Source organism: Pteropus medius, unplaced genomic scaffold (assembly GCF_902729225.1).
Source record: "Pteropus medius unplaced genomic scaffold, Ma_sr-lr_union100, whole genome shotgun sequence".
Taxonomy (NCBI): domain Eukaryota; kingdom Metazoa; phylum Chordata; class Mammalia; order Chiroptera; family Pteropodidae; genus Pteropus; species Pteropus medius.
This window is the reverse complement of record NW_024349800.1, coordinates 45,509,480-45,535,161: the sequence shown is the minus strand read 5'-3', so window position 1 is coordinate 45,535,161 and position 25,682 is coordinate 45,509,480. Positions and strand designations below refer to the sequence as shown.

The following is a 25,682-nucleotide window of genomic DNA, read 5'->3' as shown; positions in this document are numbered from 1 at the left end:
ATTGCATTGCATCTTTTTACTAGTGAAAATTATTTTTCTGCAGAGCCTCAGAACATAGTAAAGGTCATTGCTCTCCCCACATGCAAGGACCTCGGGTTGATCCCCAGGCTCTCTGGAAACTGAGACTCGGAAAGGCAAAATGACTTGCCCAAGTAGTTCCCATGATAAAGTAGCAGCTCTAGAGCCCAGCCCTCTGGCTACCTGCCCAAGTTCTGCCCTCTGCAGGCAGCTTTCTCTCACTGAGTGAAAGAGGCTCTGATGTTCATCAGGGGCCTGTGAGAGACCCACAAGCACAGCCCACCCACCGCTGCACTAATGTCTGTCCTTCACTATTTCCCAAGCTTTCACCTGTCTGACACCTCTCCTTTCCTGTCCTGGCTCTTCAGAATGGAGGTAGTGCTTCTAGATAGTGTCCCCCCCGCCACCCCCCGCCCCCTGCCATTTATGTCAAGGGCTACTTTATAATCCCTATCTGAAAAGTCAAATCTCTGTAGACTGATTTGAGTTGCAGGTAGGAAGTGTTTTCTCTACATGTTGTGAATCTTCCACGAGATAGCAAGCGTTGTACAGTGACATTGGCATTGTACAAATCAAGTCCTGCCTTGCGAGTTCAACATTATCTCAAAGTGTTGCTTAATTCAGTTGTTGTTTATCTTTTTTAAAGTTCTTGTTTATTTACATCTTGTCTCCCTAACCAGATAGGACAAAGGGGTTGTGCCTTGTGATACTTGGTATCTGCAGAGGGTCAGCCTCTGTGTTTGCCAGCAGAGTAGGCACTTGGTGGATGTTTATTAGCTTGTGTTATATCCTTCCTACAGAACCCAGTGCAGCTTTTCCACCCACTCTCCTTCCTCAATCTTCTCAGCTGGTTCCCTTTGGCCTGGCTCAGAGGCTGACCTGGGGTGACCTCACCGATCCTGTCCACAGGGACCCCGGATGTTCTTAGAGCCAAAGTCTGTGAGGGCTGGAAGGAACTTTTAATCCAACTACTTTGTGTTATGGAGGAGGAAGTTGAAGTTCAGAGAGGAGAAGTGAACTGCCTCTGGTCTTCTGGCTGTTTAGCAGCAGTGTTAGGACCGAACTGAGGTCTCTCCCTCTAGTCCAATGCTATTTATTCTCTGATGGTGGCTCTCAGAGAGTGTTTGCATATGAAACTGGTGTTCAGAAGGATGAACCGAGGCCCCTCCTGCCAAATCAAATACTGAAGGTCTTTCTTCAACGGACAGAAAAAAGACAGATCGATGGATTAACTTTCCTCAATTTAAAATTTTTTCTATTAATTCTTCTTGAACCATCGTCACCTGCTACCAGTTGTCTACTAGCCAATGCAGGCAGACAACAAAATAAAAGGATGACTCATAAATAAATATGAACAAGAATCAAGGCCTTGGAAATTATCATTCTTAAATGGCTTTTTAAAAAAGGCTCTCTTGCATTCATATAATAAAATTGTGTATTCTTGCTGGAGACATTGTTCTTTAATTCAAATGCTAGAAGTAAATGTCATTATTTCATGGTTTTCCCTAAAGAGCATTATGACCCTAAGGGACTCTGTCCCCTGGAACATTCTGCATCTCCCTTAGTGTGATTTTGGGTTATCTCCAGTGAATGACTCTTTTCTTTAAGATAGGGCTCCAGGGAACTTATCTGACTTAAAAAAAAAATACTAATAATGGCTTGGGGTTGTCATGGATCCTAAACTCTGTAGTTCAATGTTAAAGGCCTTTTCACCAAGCGCAGGTCTGTCTCTGAGGTTAATTCCTTTTGCGGGATTCCTCGTCTACGCTGTCGCCCCCTGCTGTCAGTCCTGCACGCTCGTACATGCCACGCCAGGGTAGGGTACCAGACGCTGCAGACGGAGAAACAGGCATGCGGCAGAGTTTACAGTCTCACAGAGAGCCATCTAAAGGCTTTCCAATCGAGAGAGCGGGGCACCCCGAGCAGTCCTTCCTGGGGCTCGATCTGGTATTTTAATCCAATCCCCGCAGCAAGTACCCGAGCAAACACCGATAAGAAAATGCCTGGAAATGCCTTCCAAACAATATCAAACGACTCCTGGGCGGCTTCCAGAAGGCAAGGACCGTTCAAGAGACTTGGCCGAGTCCTTTGTCCTTTCCCGGGGCACGGGATCGCGAGCGGGGACCTCTGCCTCACTGACTCACAGTAACTATGTGGATGTGGAGGGTGGCGGCGCGTTCTCAGGCTCATCGCACGCTTTCCCAAATTAGGATTTGCTGCCTGACGTCACGTCTGCCGGAGATTGGCTGTTCAGATCTGACACTGGGTTCCACCGCGAGAGAAACTTTTTAAAGACTTTGCAGCCGGGGCTGCCTGCGAGCGTGCCGCGCGCTCACGCCCACCCTCACCCACTCTCATCGGGTGCCGGGCGCGGCGCCCCCCGCACCGCGGCTCGGCCCTCGGACCTTCACCTTGCGCAGCCCGCTGCCCTCGCCCCTCCCCTCCCTCCTGGGCTCCGCGCTCCCCACCCCCACGCCCGCCCCCTCCTCCCCGCCGCTTTCGGTTGGGGTCTGGGGCCGCTCTGCCGTCCGCAGAACTTCCTCCCCTGCAACCGAGGTTGCCTCCTCCCCGCCTTTCCCCGGCTCTCGGCAGTTCTCAGGGGGCGCCTGAACGCGCGCAGGCGGCCGCACCGGGCGAGCCGCACGGCCGGGGGCGGGGGCCGGGGACACCGGCTCGGGCCCGCGATGGCGGGGGCCTGGCTCAGGTGGGGGCTCCTGCTCTGGGCAGGGCTGCTCGCGTCCTCCGCGCACGGCCGGGTGCGCAGGATCACGTACGTGGTGCGCCCGGGGCCCGGCCTGGCGTCGGGAGCGCTGCCCCTGGGTGGGCCCCCGCGCCCGCGGACCTTCAACGTCGCGCTCAACGCCAGGTACAGCCGCAGCTCGGCGGGCGCCGGGGCCCCCAGCCGCGCCTCCCCGGGACCCCCCTCCGAGCGGACCCGGCGCACCAGCCAGCCCGGCGGCGCGGCCCTGCAGGCGCTCCGGCCGCCACCGCCACCGCCGGAGCCGGCGCGTCCCGGGAGCTCCGGCGGGCAGCTCCACCCCAAGCCCGTCGGTCACCCGGCGGCCGTCCCGTTCGCCAAACAAGGCAGGCAAGTCGTGCGCTCCAAAGTGCCGCAGGAGACCCAGGGCGGCGGGGGCTCGAGGCTGCAGGTTCCGCAGAAGCAGCAGCTGCAGGGGTAAGCCCGCACCCCTACCGTCCCTCCTCGCGCGCGCCGCCCACGCCGCGACCCCGGGGTCGGGGCCACTCGGAGCCCCGCCGCGGGCGGCGTGCGCTGTCGGTCGGCTTTTCCCTCCGCGCCCTCCTCTGCCTGCCTCGGAGCGCGGCGGGAAGAACAGAGTGCGAGGAATGCGGGGAAGCAGAGGAGCATTTACCCAGGATAAATCCCGAGTGCATTGTTTCTGAGTTGCGGGTAAACACAAAAAGCATTTCTGCCTGGGGCGTAACCTGCTATGCTCGAACACTGCTGCTTCTCCGTGAGTGTAAACATGAAGTCACTACAGCTTAATTCCTCAGCATCAATTAAACTCTTTGCAACTCGGTTTTTATTTACTTTTTCTTAGCTAATAAAAGAAAAAAAAATTTTTGGTTCCTGTTCTGTGGCCTGGAACTTTTCAGCATCCTAGAAATTATGGGCTTCGCTCTTTTGCACCTGTGGGGTCTGCTTTCCTGGGGCGGGATGTCTTAGAATCGACAGAATTTTTCGGTTGGAAAATTTCTGTTCTTGAGGACTCATAAACATCTTCCCTGCCCGCCCCCCCGCCCCCCGCCCCTATTAATCACAGGTTGGGGGTGTGGGGAGGAAACTAGTTTTGCTTATTTGGTATTTTTCTTCAGGGATGATTCCAGGCATTGTGATCTCACCCCTGTTTGACCATTTCTCAAACTCAGATTCAATTTAAAATGTGAGCGCAGATAATGTGCAAAATACATTTAGCTCTACTTTACTTTGAGGGTTAAGGAAACCACTTATTTGGACCTTGTTCTCTCATCCTGTATAGCTCTAGATTATGCAGGCTTTTTGGTTCTCTCACACTTCCCTGACACATGGTCCTTACCCTTCTCTCCGAGTAGGTTTGGGTTGGGCATCCTGGGTACCCCTTGGGACTCTCTGGAAGCCGGAGGAATGTGGAAGCAGGCGGCTTGGGTTCCCTGGAAGAGAGGGTTGCTACTGCTGGACTCAGGGGTCTTCCTTTGTTTCAGGGTCAACGTCTGTGGAGGGCAGTGCTGTCAAGGCTGGAGTAAGGCTCCTGGCTCCCAGAGGTGCACCAAACGTAAGTTTCCATGTTCACAGTGGCCCTGCATGGTAGGCAAAAATGGGGCTGTCCTCTTGGGGATTTAACAGGGGTCATGTCAACCATCTAATGCAGCGCTGGACGAGTTAACGTCTGAAATTTAATCCACCCCATTATCTGCAGCCTTCACTACCACCCAGGAAGGGCTGGGACAAGGTAATGATGGTATCAATGCCAACAGCAGTTTGTTGTACAGAACCATGCATCCACGATTCCTGTGAACGCAACTCAGATATTAATCACTCACACCTGTGAATAAGGAGCTAGAAAAAATATTCCCATTGGAGGATGTGCCATATGGCAGAACCAGCACAATTAATTTAAATATGGAGATCAACAAATGAAAACCATTCTTTAAGATGATGTCAGGAGGAGAATTGGATGTAGGAAGTAGGATGCCCGATGCTGGGATAAAACATCATTAGTTTTAAAAGTTTTCTCAAAACAGCAACCAGAATCCTCTTTCTTTAAAACCTGTTTCCCAGGAGGTAATCGCTTCTTCAGAACTGACAAGCAGAGTTTCTTGCAGTGCTTCTCCAGTTAATACACATGCTTAGCAGTGTTTTAGAAAATGGATTAATGATGCCTATAGATCTGAGAACATCAGAAAGTATCTCCCCTATGCATTGTGAAGTTAAGGATTAAGTTAAAACATGTTTTGAGGCTCCTTTTGATAAGTTGTTTCTGTCTGGTGCTAATTGGAAATAAATAAATTTTACTTCCACTCAGAAAAAGTAAAGCATTCTTAGGTGTTCTCTACATAGAGCCTGAGTCATAACCATGTGGACCGGAATCATCCAGAATTTCAGCTGCTTAGTGTAGTACTCAGCATAATAAATCAAATTTAGCAATTTGTCTTGTATGTGGTTTGGATTTTAAAATACTGGTGAATGAATTAAAAAAAATTTAGTACATTCATTCTGGTGAACTTGCTTATTGAAAAATGCCTTCTGTCCATGAAAGAAACAGAATGACATTGGCATAGTGGCTTTAATTTTGTAAAAAGGAATGTCCAGATGGGTTATGATTTGGCCGCGATCAAGGAGTAATGGCAGACATGAACTCACTCTCAGCCTCCTGATTATTGAACTCAAGCCATTAGATCAGAAATGCTCAGGGTTGTAGGCATTTGAGATTAAGTCATAATTTTTCACTTCTTCTTAGATTACACTTGACAATAGTGCACCAGCATTTTCCTGAATTTACAATTGCTCAGGTCAAATTACGTACCCTTTCCTCGCTCCAGTAACTCCTGCTCAAAGCCCGATATGATGTGGTTTGCCTATAACACAGAGACAACCCATCCGTGACAGCAAATTGCGGTAGGATATTGCTGTATAAAGATTAAAAATACAGAGCAGGATTTTAAAGATGATGGGTTGTTGCTCCTTGATACTTGTTAGAATGTACTAAGACTTTAAGAAACTTAGTTGGCAAATGATACAATTAAGTGCCTTCTCTGAAAAGAGGGTAGTCCCCCATTCTCATATTGTCTGAGGATTTGGGGATTCAAAGATGATCCAGAAGGAGGGCATCCAGATCTTGGGACATCGCCTCATGGCTTCCTGCTTCTCCAGGTGAGAGAGGCAAGGGCATGTGTATGCCTAGATTTGACTGGGTTTGCCTTCTGGTGACTCAGAGGGAGGCCTCAGAAGACTACTTACTGGTCAGAGAAGTTGAACAGTTACTACAGGGTTTTGGAGGAAGTGACTACATTGATTTAGTTTCACAATACCTAAAACAATTGCCACTAGCTTTGGTTCAAGAAGGTAGCCGTTGGACAGTACTAGGATCTAAGCAGTTCAGCATCACTTTCCTTTTGATGGTTTTCATTCTTCAAAAGATTAGCCTTCCTACCCTACCTAATCTGACAAGTTAATTCAGGCTCAAATGCTAGAAACCTAAATCACAACGTCTTTCAGGAATAATTGTATTTTCAAAAGCGATGTTGAGGTAGGTCAGTGCTCAGTCCAAAGTAGTGTATCTACTAGATGCCTCTGTTTCCATGGAGGGAGGGGCTTGCTTCCTGTGTGTCTGGCATAACCAGCGAGATGAAGGAGCCTTCCGCCCTCAGATGGGACAACTGGGCTTACTGCTGACGCCGTGAAACTTGTGTCCACGGCTGAACAGTGTGACACCAGGAAAGACTGTTGGTTCAGAAGACTGAGTTCAAATCCTCAAGCCTTCACTAGCTGAGTGGCCTTGGGAAATTCATTTGACCTTTCTAACTCTGTATTTTCCCATCCTGAAATGGCTGTGCAAACACCTCGCCTGCTTTGTAGGATTGTTGCAGATATCAAGATGAAAAAGAATAGGTGTGAAAGCCTCGATAAAACCAGAAAGATTTTGAGTTTATTATTGAATCGTCTAAGTAAATCTTGCCTCATTTATCTTTTTAACGTGGTTTTCTTCTTTCTCTATGTATGTTTCCCCTGCTGTCATCATCTTCCTCTTCTTTTTAATATTGTAGATGTGGATCCCTTTTTACATTGTAGCTTTACTGTAGTTTAGGGTTGGGGAGGGGTCAGTGGGGAGGAGACATTGGTCAAGGGGCGCACGGTTTTATTCACGCAAGATGAATGAGTTCTGGGGTTGAAGGCACCGCAGTGTGACTGCAGTTAACAGTACTGGGTGGCGTGTTTGGAATTTGCTCAGAGGTGGACCTTACAATGTCCTTACCACACACAAAAAAATGGTAACTGTGTGAGGGGATGGCTGTGTTAATTACCTTGATTGTGGTGATTATTTCACAATGTATATGTGTATCGAAACATCAGCATACACCTTAAATATATATGATTTTTATTTGTCAATTATACCTTAATAAAGGTGAAAAAAAAGAGAATAAATGAAAAAGCTCTGGCTTGTATTAGCAAGAGAAAGAAAACGATTTGGGTTGTCCTGTACCCCCGAATGATTTAAAGAACTTTAAAAGAGACTAAATATTAGCTTATTTGTATGTTTCTGGTTCTCCTTGTGTAAAAGCTTGCTGTCTAGGGAGATAATGCTCCCCTAAGGTATTCATTCATAAATTGAATGGAAAAAATTGTGACACCAATTTTTGTGACTGTAACTACTTCAGTAAATACTATTGAAATTGAAATTGCAAAAGAAATTGATTTGTTGTCTCCTTCCCTTCTCACTTCCTTATTGTGCTGAGATTGGACAATGGTACTTGGGTGTGGTTTATTACATTTAAAAATACAAAAAGCCCATGCATGTCAACATGAAATTCCTCTTAATATAGCAGTCATAAAATTAGTATGCACATTTAAATGTGTCACCAAGGATGCTTCCTAATTGTCATTATATTCTGAGGAGAATTGAAAGGCTTTAGTTGAGGAATTTAAGTTTATATAGGTCACATCTAGTTGAAGCGAAAAATATTTCTGCATAAGAGATTGGATGTGTTATTGCTTAGTTTGCTTAATCCAGTAGGGAAAATGAGGGGCCCCTTCAAGGCAGACTGGATTGCTTTTAGTTGAATGAAACGTAATTTGAATGGGCACGGGCCATGCTTCTGAAGACTGATTTAGTGAACCTTAAATTGCAAATCAGAGAGATGTGAATCAAGCACCCAGCAGACCCAAATAGGGGCAGAGGATGGATATAAGCATCCACGCAGGTGGTCCTGGGGGCTCTAGCTGCCCTATCTCTATGGAGAGATGCCCATTTGCATGTCAGTGTGGCTTTTCCAGACACTCTTTGTGTGTAGATCACTGTAAGTTGAAATCACGGCACGAGATATGTCATTTTAGTTATTAATATGGAGTGACTGCTCATGATGGTATATCTGTTTTGGGCAAAAGAGATGGTACCACATTCTCTCTTTCCAAAGAGTTAACCCTTACAGGAGGGTTTTGTAGCTTAGAGACTTTGTTTTCTGAGTGGGGCATTATTAATGTTTTCGCCTCTCTCCATTTTTGCATTTTTCCCCCTCCGTCTAAGCCTGAACCCACTGCCTGTGTGTTCTTCCAATCTTTTTGAACCCCCTTTCAGGGAAATTGTGGGCCAGAGAGAGACATTGCCAGTGTGGACTTGGCTCTAAAGAAGAGACTGGACTTAGAAACAGACAACACAAAACGATAAAGGGGAGAGGAGGGTGAGGCTGAGCTGGCAGGATAAGGTGGATGGAAGAGGAAAGATGGAGGATATGAATCCGAAGTGAATGCCTGGCACATTGCAGGCCCTCTGTAAATGCATGGATGGTTCTTTCATTTATATAACGGATATCTGTTTAGCTTTTACCATGTGCCACATTCTATGAATAGAGGAGAAACACAGCCAGCTGTAGGGAGTACAGGGTCTGTTTTTACTCACTTAACTCACGGCACATCAAATAACTTGTTCTCTCTTTAGCAAGAAACAGAAAAATCGATATTCCATTGCTTTTCCACTGGCACTGAGCCCACACCGCTTTGAAAAAAGAAAACCCAACCCTAGAAATGTTCCTTAAATTATACAGAGGAGACAGAGTTATATATACCCTTCGCGTTCAGAGATGATGCAGTAGATGGCATTGTCCAGGAGGGTGTTATGTGGCTGGAGTTCCAGGTGACTGAGAGGACTTTCAGGCTTCTCCTGTCCCTTTTGGCTCATCGTTGTGCTAGCTAAGCTTGGGAGTCAGGCCCAGAGTGATTACACATTTTTTGTATGCCTGCTATGGCCATTGACAGCTGCTTTGCCAATAGATCTGCAGTGAGGTTTACCATGGCAGCTGCTGGGAGGGCGGCCGGCCCCAGTGCTGGGAGCTAGGGTGGGAGGGTTGGCTGGAAAATCCGGTCATGTGGCACAGACAGCCTGAGAAGGGAGAGGGACCCAGAGGTCAAGTTCACACTGGGTCAAATATGTGTTCTCAACACTAGTTAAAACAAACATTTAGGAACCATAAATTCTGTGTTGCGATAGTACTTAAACCTTCTTTGAGAAGCCCTCCTCCAGCTGGTGGGCCAGCCTGAGCACACTGCCGCCCACCCCTGCCTTGCCTGCTTTACTGAAGTGTGCCTCTGCTCAGTGAACCCTGGGCTCTTAGGAAGCCTGACTTGTCCAAAGGACCTTTGGCAACCACAGGAGTTTGCTGTTTCTGACCCTGTTTATTTGTTGTCTTGGATATTCCAAACATACTCAGACATGTTGAGGAGCTCAAATGAAATTTTCCTAAAATGCAAATTGTGCTTCACAGTCCTTCCTAGCAATGAACAAGGAGACTTGGAGTGCTAGGGCTGTGTCACCACTCTTAACGCTGACCGAGATGAAAGCACACACTGAGGAGATGCCGATGGGGTAAGGGTAACTCGTGCAGTGCTTTTGAGCGTGCCCGAGAGCATCTTCTTGCTCTTCGTAACCCTGTAGGAGTAGGCGAAGCATGCATGATTTATTACCCCCTCTGCGAACAGGGGGCAGTGCTCAGATCTTGGAGCTCTTGCTTTGCTCTTTCTTGTGCGCCAGGCTTCTTGGATGTCCAGTGTGGCAGCGTTCTCACTTGAGATCTTGGTCTTCACTCTCTGTCCAGACAGCCCTGACTTGGGTTGGCTTCCATTGCCTCAGTTCACATTGTGATTTTCCAGGCTGTATTAGTTTGCTAGGGCTGCCATAACAAAGCGCCACAGCCTGGGTGGCTTAGAATAGCAGACAATTATTGTCTCAGACTCCTGGAAGCTGGAAGTCCAAGATCAAGGTGTCAGCAGGGTGGGCTCCTTCTGAGGGCTGCGAGGAAAGGATCTATTCCAAGCCTGTCTCCTTGGCTTGTGGAAGGCTGTCTTTTCCCTGTGTCTCTTTACATCATCTTCCCTCTATGTGTGTCTATCTTTGTGTCCAAATTTCTCCTTTTTATAAGAATCCCAGCCATATCGAATTAGGGATTGCCCTGATGACCTCATTTTACCTGGATTACCTCCGTAAAGACCCTCTCTCCAGATAAGGTTCAGATAGGTGCAAATAAGGTCACATGCTGAGGTATTGGGAGTCAGGACCCCAACATATCCTTTTTTTTTTTTTTTTGGCAGAGTGGGAGGGGACGCAATTCAACTCATAACACAAGCCTATAAATGCTGTGCACGTGGTCTTGAGAGGTGGGCTATGACTGGATCTGCTGTGGTTTCTTTCCTAACTCAGGAGCTCTGGCTGCTCCAGGGAGGAGGAGAGAGAAGGAATAGCCACTGGTGATTTTGGTTCTGACTCTGGCCATTTCTACTTTGTCTGTTGTAAGAGATTCTAGATTGGTGGTTCTTAACCGTGAGTGTGCAGCCCATGGTTATATGGTCGCTGGAGGAGTTTGCTAAACTGCTTTATGGAATCAGAATCTCTGGGAGTTTTCAACAAGCACCCCAGGTAATGCTGATGAAGGCAGCCCGCATTTTGAGAAACAGTGATTCAGAAGGTGCCCTCTGCTAGGCAAAATTTATGACCCTCTGGGAATTCAGGGGCCACACTTAACATTTAACAAATTAGAAACCCCTCAAGGTAAGGCCCTCTAAATATTGGCATAGCTCAATTTTTTTTTTTTTTTTTTTTTAGGTGAGGTAACCCTTGGTTGACCTCACAGATTGCAAGGACCTTGTCGGCTTACAATCCCTTATTTTTTATTTTATTTATGCCTACAGTACTTTGTCTTCCTAGGTGGTCTCCCATGCAAGTGCTAACCAGGCCCGACCCTGCTTAGCTTCCAAGATCAGATGGGATCGGGCTTGTTCAGGGTGGCATGGTAGACAGCATGGCTCAGTTTTGAATAGTACATATAAAGATTGCAGCATATAGCATTATTTCGCCCAGTTTTTCTTTGGTTAGTTGAATGTTTGATAAATACATTTATTTTTACAAGAGTTGGAAAATTTCAGAATTGTTAATGATTTGTATGTGGTTCAATAAAGTGTTTAAAAAAGGTTTAAACACATTGGAACACAGTGGGTGTTTCTTTCCACGAAATATTCTATTTTTAATTATAAAATATTTTAAATACACAAATACATCGAAAATAATAAATCCAACAGGGTCATGTTTTTAAAGGCTCCCAGATGTGGTAATTAAACACAATGATTTATAGATAAGGGAGAGACTATGGTCTTATCTTGCTCTAAATGCATGTTTTACTAATGAAATTTCCTGTCTTGTTAGTGGAGAGAAAATAGTACATAATTGGTTGCTGTGACACAAATTGGTTGTTTTGGTATTTAGGAAAAATACATCACAGCTGTATTTATCTTTATATGCTCATATGCACCTATTCATTTGCCTTGCTTATTATTAAGGATTCAGCATTTCTGGTAGGCACAGCCCATTGCCCGGTGAGACCTGGGGCAAGGCCTTAGGTTACTGCATTCACAGCCCAGGAATAATGATGGTCTGTACGTCATTCAGAAGCTTGTCGGGGGACCGCATGAAGTAATATGTGAAAAGTGCTTAGAGAGTAGGACTCCTGCCCAACAGTATTTGAGCTCTTGAGGGGGATGGGCTCTTCCATTCTGCTTAGATCTGCCCCCTCTTGGGTACCCCACCTTTTTACACACACCTCTTTGTGTTTCTCAGATCCCCTGGTGAAAATCATGGCTCACTCTCTCTGTCTCCTGGAGCACTCACTTCACTCTTAGTTGGCTTGGGTTTGGCTGGACCAGGTGGGACAGGCATCTGTCTCCCCATCAGTGTCATCTCCTAGGGAGCAGGATTTTCCTTGTGTCACTTTAAGTACACATGCTCCATTCCTTGCCGCAGTACAGATGTTAACCAAAGTGACAAGAATTGAGTTGAACTAGCATCTCTGATTTATTGTGTTGTAAATAATGTCCTCTAAATCCTATATAAAGAATTCCACTTTTTTTCTTTGTTTACCTCACCTGTTGGCAATCATTTCCATTTGGTTTTCTTTCCCTGATTTTCTCTGTGTGGTTATCCTTGCACAACAGACACTGCTAATTCTGACAGTTTTTCAAGGGCACACCACCTTATTCTGTTTCCTTCTGCTCTGTCTCTGAAGGCTGCCCTGGCATGGCCCAGACTTTAAGACAACTTTTCCTTTCTCCCTGCCAATTTTAGAATCTTTCTGCTCAACATCATCTGATAGAGATTTGGGACTAAATAAAATGAATGTTGTATGATTTTCCCTGTAATTTTAGATCTCCAAATACTGCTCTTGGCCAACTGCACTGTTCCCTGTGGTTTTTCACTCCACCACATTTGAGTAATATTGTTGGCACGGACGTAAGTAAACAGTTTGTGAAATGTCGTGTTTTGTAAATTAGGAGATGGATGGGCTGGTTTGTGACCGCATGCCTTTGATTCTGCTGGACTAGAAGGAAGATGAGTTTGGTCAATGGATGGGAAGACAAATTGGAGAAAAGTGTTGCTATCTGAATTTGATGTGGTCAGCTTTTCTAAAGTGATAAAATCAGTTATTCAGAGATGAGGATGAAATGGCTGGAGCGGGATCTTCAGAGGTATTTTGGTAGCAAATTAAGGGACAGTCTTCACAGAGGAGATCAGATGTAACCAGTAAAAAGCCGCTGGAGGAAAATAGGTAATAAAACAAGGAAAATATGATAATAAAGATCTTTTGTCTTTATGGACTTAAAGTTTATATTTCTTATAGGATTACCAAACAACTCCAGTCTCACTTTCCATCTTGTAAGAACTTCATTTCATTGTTATTACAAATTAAAAGTAGACTCTCTAGCCTGTCACCTGTATTATGTATGTTCTTTTAACACCATATCAAGTGAAGGGTTAATAATTAACATCTTCAAAACATGTTTCATTGTAAAAGCTATTTAAATTGGCTAAGGCATACAACCTCACCTTGATGAATTATATCTACATTGATTCAAGAGTGGGGGGGTACTTCTCCCTCTGCCATATCGATGAATTAACTTCCGAGGCTTTTTTCAACCTGAATGAAATGAACAGGGAGATTGCCGTTCATTACCCAGCTTAATTCAGTGCATTCTTCTGACTATCAGACATACATGTTCTCTTTGAACACTTTTCACATTGTGTCACACTCATGTGTGTGTGTGTAGTTGGCTTCTCAGCTTGAATGTGACCTCCACGAGGGCAGGGATCATACATAGCCATCTTTTTATCCTCAGTACCTCGTAAGTTCACAGAGATCTTTATGGAATGAGTGAACGGATTTATTTGTTGCAGTTTCACTGAGCCCTTGTGTACTAGGTACTGGCACACAGAGGTGTTCGGTACTATGAAGAAAATAAAGCAGGGTGATAGGCAAGAGAGTGGTGGGCGTTAGAGGAATAGGATGTGTTCAGGGAAGGTTTCTGTAAGGAAGGGACTTATGAGACTTGGGTGATACGAAAGAGTCTGGAGGAGGTGTGTTTTAGGCCAAGAGAATAGCTAGCATAAAGGCCCTGGGGTGGGGATAGGCCTGGCCTGATGCAGAGACCCAGAAGTGAGTGTCGTTGAGTCATCAGTGAGGGCTAGAGTAACAGGTGATAAGGGAGACAGGGCCAGATCCCCAGTCAGGTCTTATAGGCTGTGTAAGGCCATAAATAAGATAATAAAGGGGACTTAGAAATGCAAGTGGATTTTATTATTAAGGAATTGGTATTTTTCAGCATTTCTTTGAAGACATGGAAGAAGGATGTTTTAAATAGAACATTCAATCATCTTTATCGCTATTTTTATATTTTAAAAATTTATTTTCAATTACAGTTAACATTCAGTATTATTTTATATTAGTTTCAGGTATACAGCACAGTGGTTAGACATTTATCTAATTTACAGAGTTATCCCCCTGATTAGTCTAGTACCCATCTGGCACTATACATAGTTGTTACAATGTTATTTACTACATTTCCCTGTGCTGTGCTGTACATCCTCTTGACTATTTTGTAACTATCAATTTGTGCTTCTTAATCCTTTAACCTTTTTCACCCATCCCACCAATCCTTTCATCTGGCAACCATCAATTTGTTCTCTATGAGTCTGTTTCTGTTTTGTTTATTTATTTTGTTCTTTAGATTATACATATAATCTAAACAAGATTTTAGATCATATGGCATTTTTCTTTCTCTGTCTGACTTATTTCACTTAGCATGGTAGCCTCTAGGTCCATCCATGTTGTTATAAATAATAAAATTTCATTCTTTTTTATGGCCAAGTAATAGTCCCTTGTATATATGTAGCACATCTTCTTTATTCATGGACACAGGTTGCTTCCATATCTTGGCTATTGTATACGAAATGTTCTTTTTTGTCTTCTGTTTTAGAGCCTTTGTTTTAAAGTCTTTTTTTTTGTCTAAGTGTTGCTACCCCAGCTTTTTTTAAATTGGTTGCATGAAATATCTTTTTCCATTCCTTTACTTTGAGTCTGTTTGTATCTTAAGATATGAAGTGGGTCTCCTGCAGACAGCGTATGTACGGGCCTTGTTTTCTTATCCATTCAGCCACCCTATACCTTTTGATTTGAGCATTTACTCTATTTACATTTAAAGCAATTATTGATAAGTACATAGTTATTGCCATTTTATTATTCATATTTATGTTCTTTTTTTCCCACCTTCTTTTTCTTAAAGAAGTTCCTTTAACATTTTGTGTAATACTGGTTTGGCGGTGATGAATTCCTTTAACTTTTTCTTGTCTGGGAAGCTCTCTTTCCATTTTAAATAATAGCCTTGCTGGGTAGAGTAATCTTGTTTATAGATACTTGCTTTTCCTTGCTTTAAATATTTTGTGTTACTCCTTTCTGGTCTAAAGTTTCTGTTGAGAAATCAGCTGACAATCTTATGGGAATTCCCTTGTAGGTAACTAACTGGTTTTTCTCTTCTTTTAAGATTCTGTCTTTGTCTTTAACCTTTGGCGTTTTAATTATGATATGTCTTGGTGTGGGTCTCTTTGGATTCATCTTGTTTGGGACTCTCTGAGCTTCCTGGACTTGTATGTCTATTTCCTTCTCCAGGTTAGGGAGGTTTTCTGTCATTATTTCTTCAAATAGGTTCTCAATCCCTTGTTCTCTCTCTTCTTCTTTTGGTACCCCTATGATGTGAATGTTGTTAGGCTTGATGTTGTCATATAGGTCCCTTAAACTAACCTCATTTAAACAATTTTTTCCATTTTGCTTTTCCTATTTGGTGTTTTCTGCTACCTGTCTTCCAAATTGCTGATTTGATCCTTTGCTTCATCTAATCTGCTGTTGATTCCTTCTAGTGTATTCTTCATTTCAGTTATTGTAGTCTTCATTTCTGACTGGTTCTTTTTACATGGTTTTTGTGCCTTTTTTACGCTTACTATATCTTTGTTGAAGTTCTCAGTAAGTTCCTTAAGCATCCACATAGCCAGAGTTTTGAACTCTGTTTCTGGTAGATTGCCTCTGCTTGATTTAGTTTGTTTTCTGGAATTTTCTCCTTTCTTTTCATTTGAGACATGTTTCTTTGTTTCCTCATTTTGACTGTCTCTCTGTATTTGTTTCTATGTATTAGACATTTCTGCTACATCTCCCAGTCTTTGCAGGGTGGCCTTATGTAGTAGGTGTCCTGTGGGGCTCAGTGGTACAGTTTCTCATGTCACTTGAGCCAGATGCACCAGGATTGTGCCTTGTATGGGATGGTTGTTCCCTCATGTTTTAGTTGAGTCTCGGTTACTGTTGGCACATTAATGGATGGGATGGACCCTGAGGATGACTGGCTGTGAGGATTGGCCACAACCACAGCCGCTTTGTGGGGACTGACTCCTCGGATTTGCCTTAGTGGGCTCTGGTGCCTGCTGAGACCCCTCTTTATGTGTGCTACTTGTGGACTTGTGGAACTAATTGGGTGGCGTTCTGCTGTGGTCTGAAGCCAGCCCCTGAGTGTGTTGGTTTGGGGGGCTCTTGGGGTCAGCTGCTTCCTGTGACTGGCCTGGGGCTATCTGGTTGGAGTTACAAAGTGTTCTGCAGCTGATCTTGATCACTGCCTGTACTGGACTTGGAGGCGCATGAGAGACCACACTGTGAACCGAGGCTGGCAGGCTGCCACCAATGCTGGGCCTGGGGAAGCTCAGCAAAAGGCCTAGGGAACCCCAAGGCCTGCCGCTGCCTGCTGGCCACCAGTTTCTGAAGAGCCTCCTGTGGGGTGAGTTGAATGGGTGGGTGGGGTCCCAGGGAGTCACTAGGGTAGAGCCAGGGGATTTCGCCAGGCCAAGGAAGATTCAGATTTGGCTGTGTTGCGGGGAGGGCTCAATACAGGGGCAACGGTGGCTGTCCGGTGGCTGTCCTTCCAGACCTTGCCCTGAAACCACTCATCTCAGTCTCTCTCTATAGGTCTCTGGCTCCTCCCAAGCCACTGTCTCAGAGTGAGTGCCTGGGAGTGAGACAGGCAGTGCACAGCCTTTCCGAGAAATGCCTGGGTTTCCCGCAGCCTTTTGTCTCACCTAGATGGAGGGAATCCCCATTGATTTTCGCAGCCAGATGTTGTGGGGGCTTCTCTTTCTGGCACTGGTGCTTCAGGCTCCCCAGCCAGGCATGGAGCTGGGACCCCTCCCTCTTCAGGGGGTACCGCTGTAGCTGAGATATCCCTTCCGGTTCTCCTTTGCTGCTATTTTTCATTGATAAGTAAAACTGCATATGGGATAATGAAGTACCCAAAGCCACACACAGGTTATTATCGTAGCCTGATTGCCAGCATTGTGCCCAGATCGCCAGACTAACCCCCTGCAGGTTGGAAACACCCCTCCCCCAATACCTTTGTGGAGCTGTGGCAGAAAGGTGACACTTTCACCAAAGCCACAAGGCTAGACTTAGGATGAAAGTTTGAGAGTTAGAAAAAGTCTCTGGTCACAGCTGTGTTAAAAGGCAAATTAGCAGAGATCCTCACACGGTACTAAATACAAAATAAAATGCCAAATCCTTTAAAACTAAAGATAACAATCCCAATCTAGTGAGCATGGAAAATTCACAGAGAACAGTTATGATGTGTTAAAGTGAGAGTGTAAAATTTTTGGAATATGTATAAATGCTGTTCTGAGGTTTTATTCACCTCCCACCCCCTGTATCTAATTTACAATTTGTGGGGTGAGTCCAAAGTAGGTGCAAGGGCAGCCTCTGCTGGGCGTCTTGAGCAGTTACTCACCATCTCTGGGCGATTTTGTTCCTGTTTGTTATGAGGTTAATAGCACCAAATGGCTACATTTCCAATTTTGTAGTAGATATCAAATAAAATATGATTCATGAAAATGTTCCCCAAAAGAGCCATGTAAACATAAGGTGATATTTCTAATAAAGTTTTTTTGGTCATTTTATGAAAATTTTCTCTATAATGTGTTGGTATATTTCTTGTATTGAAAAATAGAATGCTTCATGTGTTTCAGTGGGATTTTGATGATTACAGATCTCATGTCTCAGGTCTTTTAAGTCGATCATTCCATTTACTGATGGTTTATGGTGTTTTGGGGGCACTTCCTGGAAGCTGGTTTGAAAATATGCAGAAATAGCTAAATCCCCACTTTAATCTCCCTCCCTGCAATGTGATTTGCTTTATTCCCCTAAAAATAGAATGCAGGCAAAGGCTAGAAAACTTCTTTTGAGAAAGCTCTTTCTTTCTTTCTTACAGTGATAATGAAAAGGTAATGTTAGCCCAAAATACCTTAGTAATCGGAGGTGAAGTAATATAGATGATAAGTAAATTAAAGGCAGGGACCCTGTTTTGTTTTATGTTTTATCCATTAGGAAGTTGGCCTACACAGCAGTTCTGTGTGTACAGTGGACCCTCAGTAAGGTTTCTTGATTAATAAGCATTACAAGTCCCTTTTGTTTCTGAGAGAAAGACCAGCTGAAATTCCCTTAGATTATGTTATTAAGCGGTTCCTTTTGTTATGAGAGAATGAATATTATCACACACCTCCCTGTGGAACAGTTTTTAATGCTCAGTTTTGAGTATTAGAGGCTCTTTCTCTGATAAAATTGCCCCATTCCATCCTATAATACAGACTACTTTATGGCACTTCACAGAGGCCTAGTGTGGTTCCCAAAGTGTGGTCCCTGGACCAGGGCAGCAGCATCACCTGGGAACTTGTCAGAAATGCAAGTTCTCAGGCTCTGCCCTAGACCTGCTGAATCAGAAACTGGGCATGTGGCCCAGGATTCTGTGGTTTTACAAGCCCTCTAGGCGATGCTAATACCACTAGGCTTTGAGAAGTATTGCTCTAGCTGAACCTTCTCCTCTGTTTCAACTCCTCTGCTCCGTTGTTCATGCGTGGAGGGAGGAGGGGTCCAGGGAAACTGTCTCCTTTGGGCCGAAGGCCTTGGGGACTAGAAGCTTATGTTTTCTGTTCCTTCCCCATGGAATGGAGCACTTCCCTGGTGGGAACCTTGTGATCTGAGCAGCGGCAGCTTGCGCGTCACTGTGCATTTCCATTTTGTATGCTCACCACGGGGACCAGAGAAGCCATTTTGCTATCCAGTGAATGTGAGTTTCGTACCTTTGTAGCTCCTAGTTCTGTTGTGTTCTTTAACATGGAAAATGCTTAAATTGCACTTCAAATTCTTCAAAGCTGTATTTATCAAGATTGTAGGCCTAGGATGACCCCCCCCTCCATCACAATCTCCTGTGGGATGTAACAAATGCCGGCTGTGGGGCTTTACCCCAGACCTACCAATTGAAACTCCCAGGGGTGACCCCATGACCCTCGTGTTCATGAGCACCCAGCTGACCAATCCACACTGAAGCTTGAGGACCCTGGGTTTAAAGTGGGAGTGTTGGAGTAAAAGATGTCAAAGGCAAGGGATGATGAGAAAGGTATTGCAAAATTAATAAAAGCAGAAGCAAATGCGACCTTTTATTGTACTAGCAGGTGCCATTACGCGTTTCCAGAACAGCTTAAAAGTGGAACGAAGAGCAAGTTCTCGTCCAGAACATGCCCCTAGTGTTGGCAGGACAGAATTTTTTGTATGAAGATGAGGAAGCTCAGATTTGAAGGGAGCTGCTTGGCCTTTCCTTGGGGTCCTGCTGACGCAGTCCTGGAAGTCGCTTGAAGCATGCATTACATGTTTGGAAATAGCCCAGTTAGAAATTTCAGCAATGACACATGATTTCTTTAGCTGAAGAAAGAACTGGTTTGTTTGTCCTGTGAAAATGGGACTATGTATCTTGTTTTTTCCTTTCTGCAAAATAAATTAAGGCAAAGACACTTTACCTTGAGTGTTGAAGAAAACCTAGATCTTTAAAAAAATGTTTGTTCCTAAGTAGAAAGATACTTTTTTTAGGGGGCGAGGAGGAAGCTTATTGAAATCATGGGTTACTGTGTTTATATATATTTTTTCAGAATATAAATTTATTTATAGATTTATTTATTTAAATTAATTAATTTTTAAGATGACATTGGTTAATGAAATCCGATGTTTCAGCTGTACATTTTAACAGTAAGGCATATATATATATATATATATATATATATATATTTACATTGTGTATTCACCTCTCATGATTAGATTTCTTTCTGTCACCACATATTTGACCCCTTTTACCCCGTCAACCTCCTCCTCCCCGCTTCCCCCACCCTCTGGTAACCTCTAGTCTATAGTTCATGTCCATGAGTTTCTGTTTATTTGTCCTGTTCATTTGTTGCTTTTAGGTTTATATTCCACATATAAGTGGTATCATGTGGTTTTCAACTTTTTCTGTCTGGCTTATTTTGCTTGGCATGATTATCTCGAGGTCTATCCATGTTGTCGCAAATAGCAGTATTTCATCTTTTCTTATGGCTGAGTAATATTCCATTGTATTGTGTTAATATTTATATCTCGTTAAATGTAAATATTGTATTCTTTTTTCCCAATATAAGCACATAGCGATTTCCAAATAGTTTCATGTTACTTTTGATGAAACATCAAAATGTTTAAATACCACGTAGACAAAGCTACAATCTTAAGACAATGCTGCTCAAGTTTTGAAAAGACCCCGATTTGAGGAATTGCTTAAAAACATGGATTTAAAAAAAAACTTTAGTTCTCACTCCTTCAATCTCAGTATGCATAAACACTTTAAAAAATTGCTACCATTTTTACAGCTGAATTTTCTCTGCGTATGTCCTTAGAGATCTTTTTCTTATATTTGCCTCACCTTTCAGTTCACTAACTTTTTATGAAGTGCTTGCTGTGTAGAAGACATACCATGGGCTAAGAATACAATAAAGACCCTGCTCTGTGGAGCTTATAGTCTCTTTCTGAAGGAAGGACAGAGCTAATTCGAGGCTTTCTAGGGGTGTTTTCTGCTATCAGTTGCAGGTGCGAAAAGGTACCTTTTATCTTTCCTGTTTATAGTACATGGTAGATACTCAAATATTTTTTAAAAACGAATGAATGAATTCTAACCTTGGTGGGTCAATTAATTGAGTCTTATAAACATAGAAGATTGAATTTGATTTGTCTGTATTTCTGAGGTAAACTTAGACTTTCAGCAGTCAGGCAGAGGATCAGCTAGGGCTTTTAGGATGATGTTGGTGAGGAAATGGATTGACTGGAGGATAATGCAGAGGCAGCCAGGGCCCAGTGGAGTGGGTGTCTGCATGGTGTGGTGGAGAGGGGGAGTACTATTAGGCTGTGTTAGGCAGGATCCTTTGGTTGTAAGGGAAAGATACAGAGACTGGCTAAAGGAAAAGAGGCTGTTTATTGCCAGTTAACTGGGGGGCCTGAGGTTTATGCTGGCTATAGGCCTTGCTGCATCTAGGAGTTCAAATGGTCATATCAGGACCAAATCGGCTGCATCATTTGCAGGGCCCAGTGCAAAATGAGAATGTGGGAGCCTTTGTTAAAAAACATTGACCAAACAGTATGTTAAGTATTAGCTACTGTGAATTTCTAAGGATGAATATTAACAACTGAGTGTAAGTCTTACATTTGACCATTTGGGAGCTGCTTTGTTGATGTGATGCTTATTCTGTGCCTGGGCAGTTGACAGAAGTCCTTGGCCAATTAATTCACAGTGTCATGTATTATCGTGATCTCCGGGCATCACACAGGGCTGGAGTACTTCTAGAGCTCACATTTGATTTTCAAATGTCAACCCAGTGATGAATGTTCATATCAGGTCATATGGAGAGAAAGTATTGGTTCTATAAAAAATATTTTTTAAGTTTGATTTTAGTTTCAGTAACTTTCCTATGAAGTTCTAATGGAGTTCCATCTTAAACATTTCACTTAGAAGCACATGGAGTGAGTTTCCCAAGGCTTAACCCTATTGGGTTGGAGTCATATTATTATTTATTCTATATTGTTTACCTGAAGACTGGTATTTGGGTCATGAACCACATTTTCATGAATTTGGATGCTTTTCATGTAGGTTTCTTGAATGCCCTTTTTTTGGTGGCTGTTTTATAAACTATTAAATGAAATGTGTGTGTGGGAGTCATCTTCAGATTACCTCGAGGGTCTGATTCTTAGCACAGCATCACAAAGCAGCTATATGGAGAAAAGTTCTATGTTTTATTAGTAATTTTTATGACTCAGTTTGGTGTTATGATTCTACCTGTCCATGCAGCATTTTCATCTGGGTCAGAGACAGATTAAAATAACTAAGCTTTTGGGTGACACATAAAGAAAGATGCATGTAAGGGTTTTCCGTGAAGAAATTAGTCATTCCTTTAACTGTATGAAGGCTGTGGAGTGCTATCCTGTCTCTCGGGACCAGAAGCATTTGTTCATCTCTCACGGATAAACAGTTTACTACTTTCAAAGACCGCTGTAGCTACTCCTGCTGTCTCAGAGTAGCATTGTATAGTTAATAAAGGTAGCTGCAGCAGATTTTTGAAAGCGTGATGACAAAATTGTGACTTGAGAAGAAAGTGCTTATTCTCTTTTGCTTGAATTTGTTACTTATGTTGCTTTTTATCTCCTATCACAGATCTTGTTGCTAAAAGTTACAAAACAAATATGATCTCATATTAGCTTATCTTTCTTTTTTTAGTATATGCCTATGTAAATACCTATAACTACAGAGTATTTAAACCAACACATTTTTTAAACGAACCGTAGGTGTCCAGATTTTCATTAATCGTTCTTCTTGGTTCGTTACACACTATCATTTTTCCTTGCAAACAGACATTTATGATTCTAATGACTTGAATGTTTTTTCTTGATTTATAGTGGTATAATTTAACTTTTCACCAAAGTTTACAAAATAATTATCACTCGAACTATCAGAATATTAAGCGGGATTTTGGTGGGTTTAGAAAATGTTTTACATCACACATCGACTTTCATGATAGCAATGAGGGTTGGGGATCAGAGGTTGAACTCATTGGCTTCTTTGACTTTTTATTGTGCAACTGCAGGGTTCTGTTGCACATTGCTGCTTGGCTAAGTGACATGGGGTAAGGTTTCAGGGAACCGTTTTCAGTTATAACATGACAGAACATGCTTGTCATCTTCAGCGGGCATCCTGATAATGGGAAGCGGGCAGCTTCGAATCCTATTTGGTAATGATCGAGGAAGTCAGTCATCTACTCTAGCTACCTTGTCCTTATTCCAACCCAGGAATTGTCCAGGCACCTCCTCCACGGGCCAGTTAGACTATACTTGAATTCTCGTAGAGACAAGAAGCTCATTTCTTCATGACCAACCCTTTTCTTTCATGACAACTTTAATTGTGAAAAGTAAAATTGATTTTGTAGAGCTTAAATGTGCTTCCTTATAACTTCCATTCATTTGCTAGGATTGTTGGTTTCTACTTGTGGATGATGAAAGGAATCTAATATTTTAAAGCATAAGGAATTCTTTAAGATATTCATAGAGTTGGAAGCATTGCGTATAATTTCTGACCTTTGTGTTTTCTCGGCAAGCTTCTCCTTAACAGCATCGTACAACATCTGCTCGACTCAGCAAGTATTTGTTGAGTGTCAGTTATATGCAAGGTGCTCTCCTCAGTGTTAGGGTGGACGATGTGGGGACACAAGGGTGAGCTGGTTCCTGCTACCCAGGAGTATGCTGCCATGTGAGGTGTATCGGAGGAGCGTGCAGGTTGCTGCAAGAAGGAAACCAAGTGCCACTGGGGTTCCAAGGACATTGATGTCAAACTCAGCTGCGTTAGACAAGCTCCAGAGCAGGATTGGGAGGGAATCAAGGTCGGTGGGTAGGATGTTTTTGCAGGGGGAGTCTGGGAGAAGGGCATGCTGGGCAGACAGACCCGTGTGAACAAAAGCCCAGGGGCGGAAGCATGAGTTGTGTCCACAGGGTGGGAGTCTGATTTACTCAGCTTATAGGATGATTGTAGAGAAATGGATGACGATAAGGAGGAAAGGGTAGGTTGAGCCAAGGGCTGGGGGAGGCTTGGTCCAGCAGCACCGTGATGCCACTGCAAGAGGACAGACCTGGATTTGAATCCAGGCATTGTCACGGAGCCTCTGTGTCCCAATCTGAAAATGGAAACCTGTGTCCATTGTAAGGACTGCAGGCCCTGTAAGTAAGAATCCAGCAGAGGCTTGGTATATGACAGCTGTTAGGATTTCTGAATTCGATAGGCTTCTCTAAGCTGGAAGTGACACAGCACAGCCTGCAGTGGGGTGCAGGGCAGTATGCGGAGGAAGACTGCCTCAAGTCAGAAAGGAAGGTGGTGGCAGCTGGGAATGGAAGCGTGGGGGCAGAGATGTCGATCAAGGAGGTGAGATCAGATTTAACGTTTTGGGCAGGAGGAAGAGGTGAAAGAGATCACCTTAGGATTTTGTGGGGGAAGGAGGGCAGGAGGGCAGGCAAGAAGGGTTAGTTTGGTATTGGGCATGTTGAGACGGAGGTCCGTTAGGTAGAAAGAGAGGCTGGGCCCCAGGAGAGGCTGTGGACCTGGAAAAACTCAGTGGAGGGATGGTTGCTGAATTCAAGGGACTGTGCTCGGGATGCAGGTGGGAGCAGGCGCCATGAGGCCCAGTTGCATGGATCTGCAGCCCAGCCTCGGGCGTGGACCGGAGGAGCCAGAATCCAAAGGGGGCTCATTTAAAAGCAAAGAAAGGAATGAATTCAAGGGACACAGTGAAAGGAGAATTAGCGGAGACAGGATGACAAATGATTCCCAGTGTCTAGAGTTCTCAGCAAAAACCAACACTCGTCACATTGTACACACACACACACACACACACACACACACTCACACTCATATATACAAGTTCAGTCCAAACACTCTCTGTGATTTATGCCAGTTAGTTTCCTCAGAACAACCCTTCAGGAAATCCTCTGCCCTCCCAGAGAATGTGTCTATATTTAGAAGACTTTTAGAGAAAACCTATTGTTAAATTTTAGTTTACTGGCTAATCACCGAGAGACTGTAGAAATGTAAATCACACGTCCTGTAGTGAGTGGGCAGTGGGAAGAAGGCTGCCCTTTTTGTTCTGTTGGAGACCATGAGGTGAAAACCTGACGTCCTTTGTGACCCCAAGGAACCGGAGAAGGGCATTGCCGGAAAGCACTGCAGGGACCACCCAGCCTGACCGTTGTGTAAAGGATGATGAGACAGGCCCAGAGCGCTGTGACTGGCCCCGGGTTGCACAGCTTATTGGAGGCAGAGCCTGTAGCTTGATATGGGGCGTTCCTGCTGCTTGACATAACCCATTCATCCCAGGCCAGGCCCTTTGGGCTACATTCCTCCGTGGATGGCCCAGACAAAAGGAGTCTTCAGCTAGGAGAGTGTGTATATGTCCCTGCGTGTGTAGGGCGTTATTCAGAGACTGGACCGTCCAACTACAGAGTTTGAGAGCTGGATTGTGGGAGAGAGCAGTGGACAGCGCCCAGTGATTCCTACGATGCCCTTGTAATTGTTAGAACTTTGTAACAAGTGGCCCACGGGGGAAAGTGCTTAAACATGGAGCATGAACTCCTTGTCATTGGAAGTCCTTAAGTTGAAGCTGAATATCCCCCTGTTCGAGTTATCAGCAGTTAACATTACCCAAGGACTGACTGTGTGCCTCTCAGAATTCTGTGCGTTTTCCGGGAATTATGTCTCCTTCTGTCCTCTTAGTGTTTTTATGAGATGGGTATGATTATTATACTGATTTTATAGATGAGACTGAGGCACCAGAGAGATTAAGTAACCAAGGTGACATAGCCAGTGAGTGATAGAAACAGGATCATACCCATCTTTAGACCCCAGAGCCAGCAAGCTTATTCTGCGCTGCTGGTTCTCAGTGTTCGGTGCACATTGGAGTCTCTTGGGAGGATTTTTAAAAATCCCAGTTCTCAGGCTACTTCTCAGACCAGTTGAATCAGACTCTCTGGGGGTAGGAACTGCACGAATATATATACACACACACATGCACACACACACACACACACACATATACATACACACATATATACACACACATATGTATCTATATATATATGTCTATATATATATATAGATACATATATATATATGTGTATATATATGTATAGAGACATATATATATGTAGAGAGATATGTATATATATTTAAA

At 43.9% G+C, this 25,682-nt stretch overlaps 1 protein-coding gene across 1 annotated transcript in view; it reads left to right on the top strand.

Annotated features, from left to right (window-relative positions):
* The first annotated feature begins 2,687 nt into the window (after window positions 1-2,687).
* Window positions 2,688-25,682, top strand: part of LTBP1 (latent transforming growth factor beta binding protein 1) — a 345,549-nt gene continuing 322,554 nt past the window's right edge. Inside the window, 2 exon segments of the mRNA XM_039887438.1 lie at window positions 2,688-3,193; window positions 4,219-4,289. Of these exon segments, the coding sequence (XP_039743372.1) occupies window positions 2,703-3,193; window positions 4,219-4,289 (562 nt within the window). The 5' untranslated portion in view covers window positions 2,688-2,702.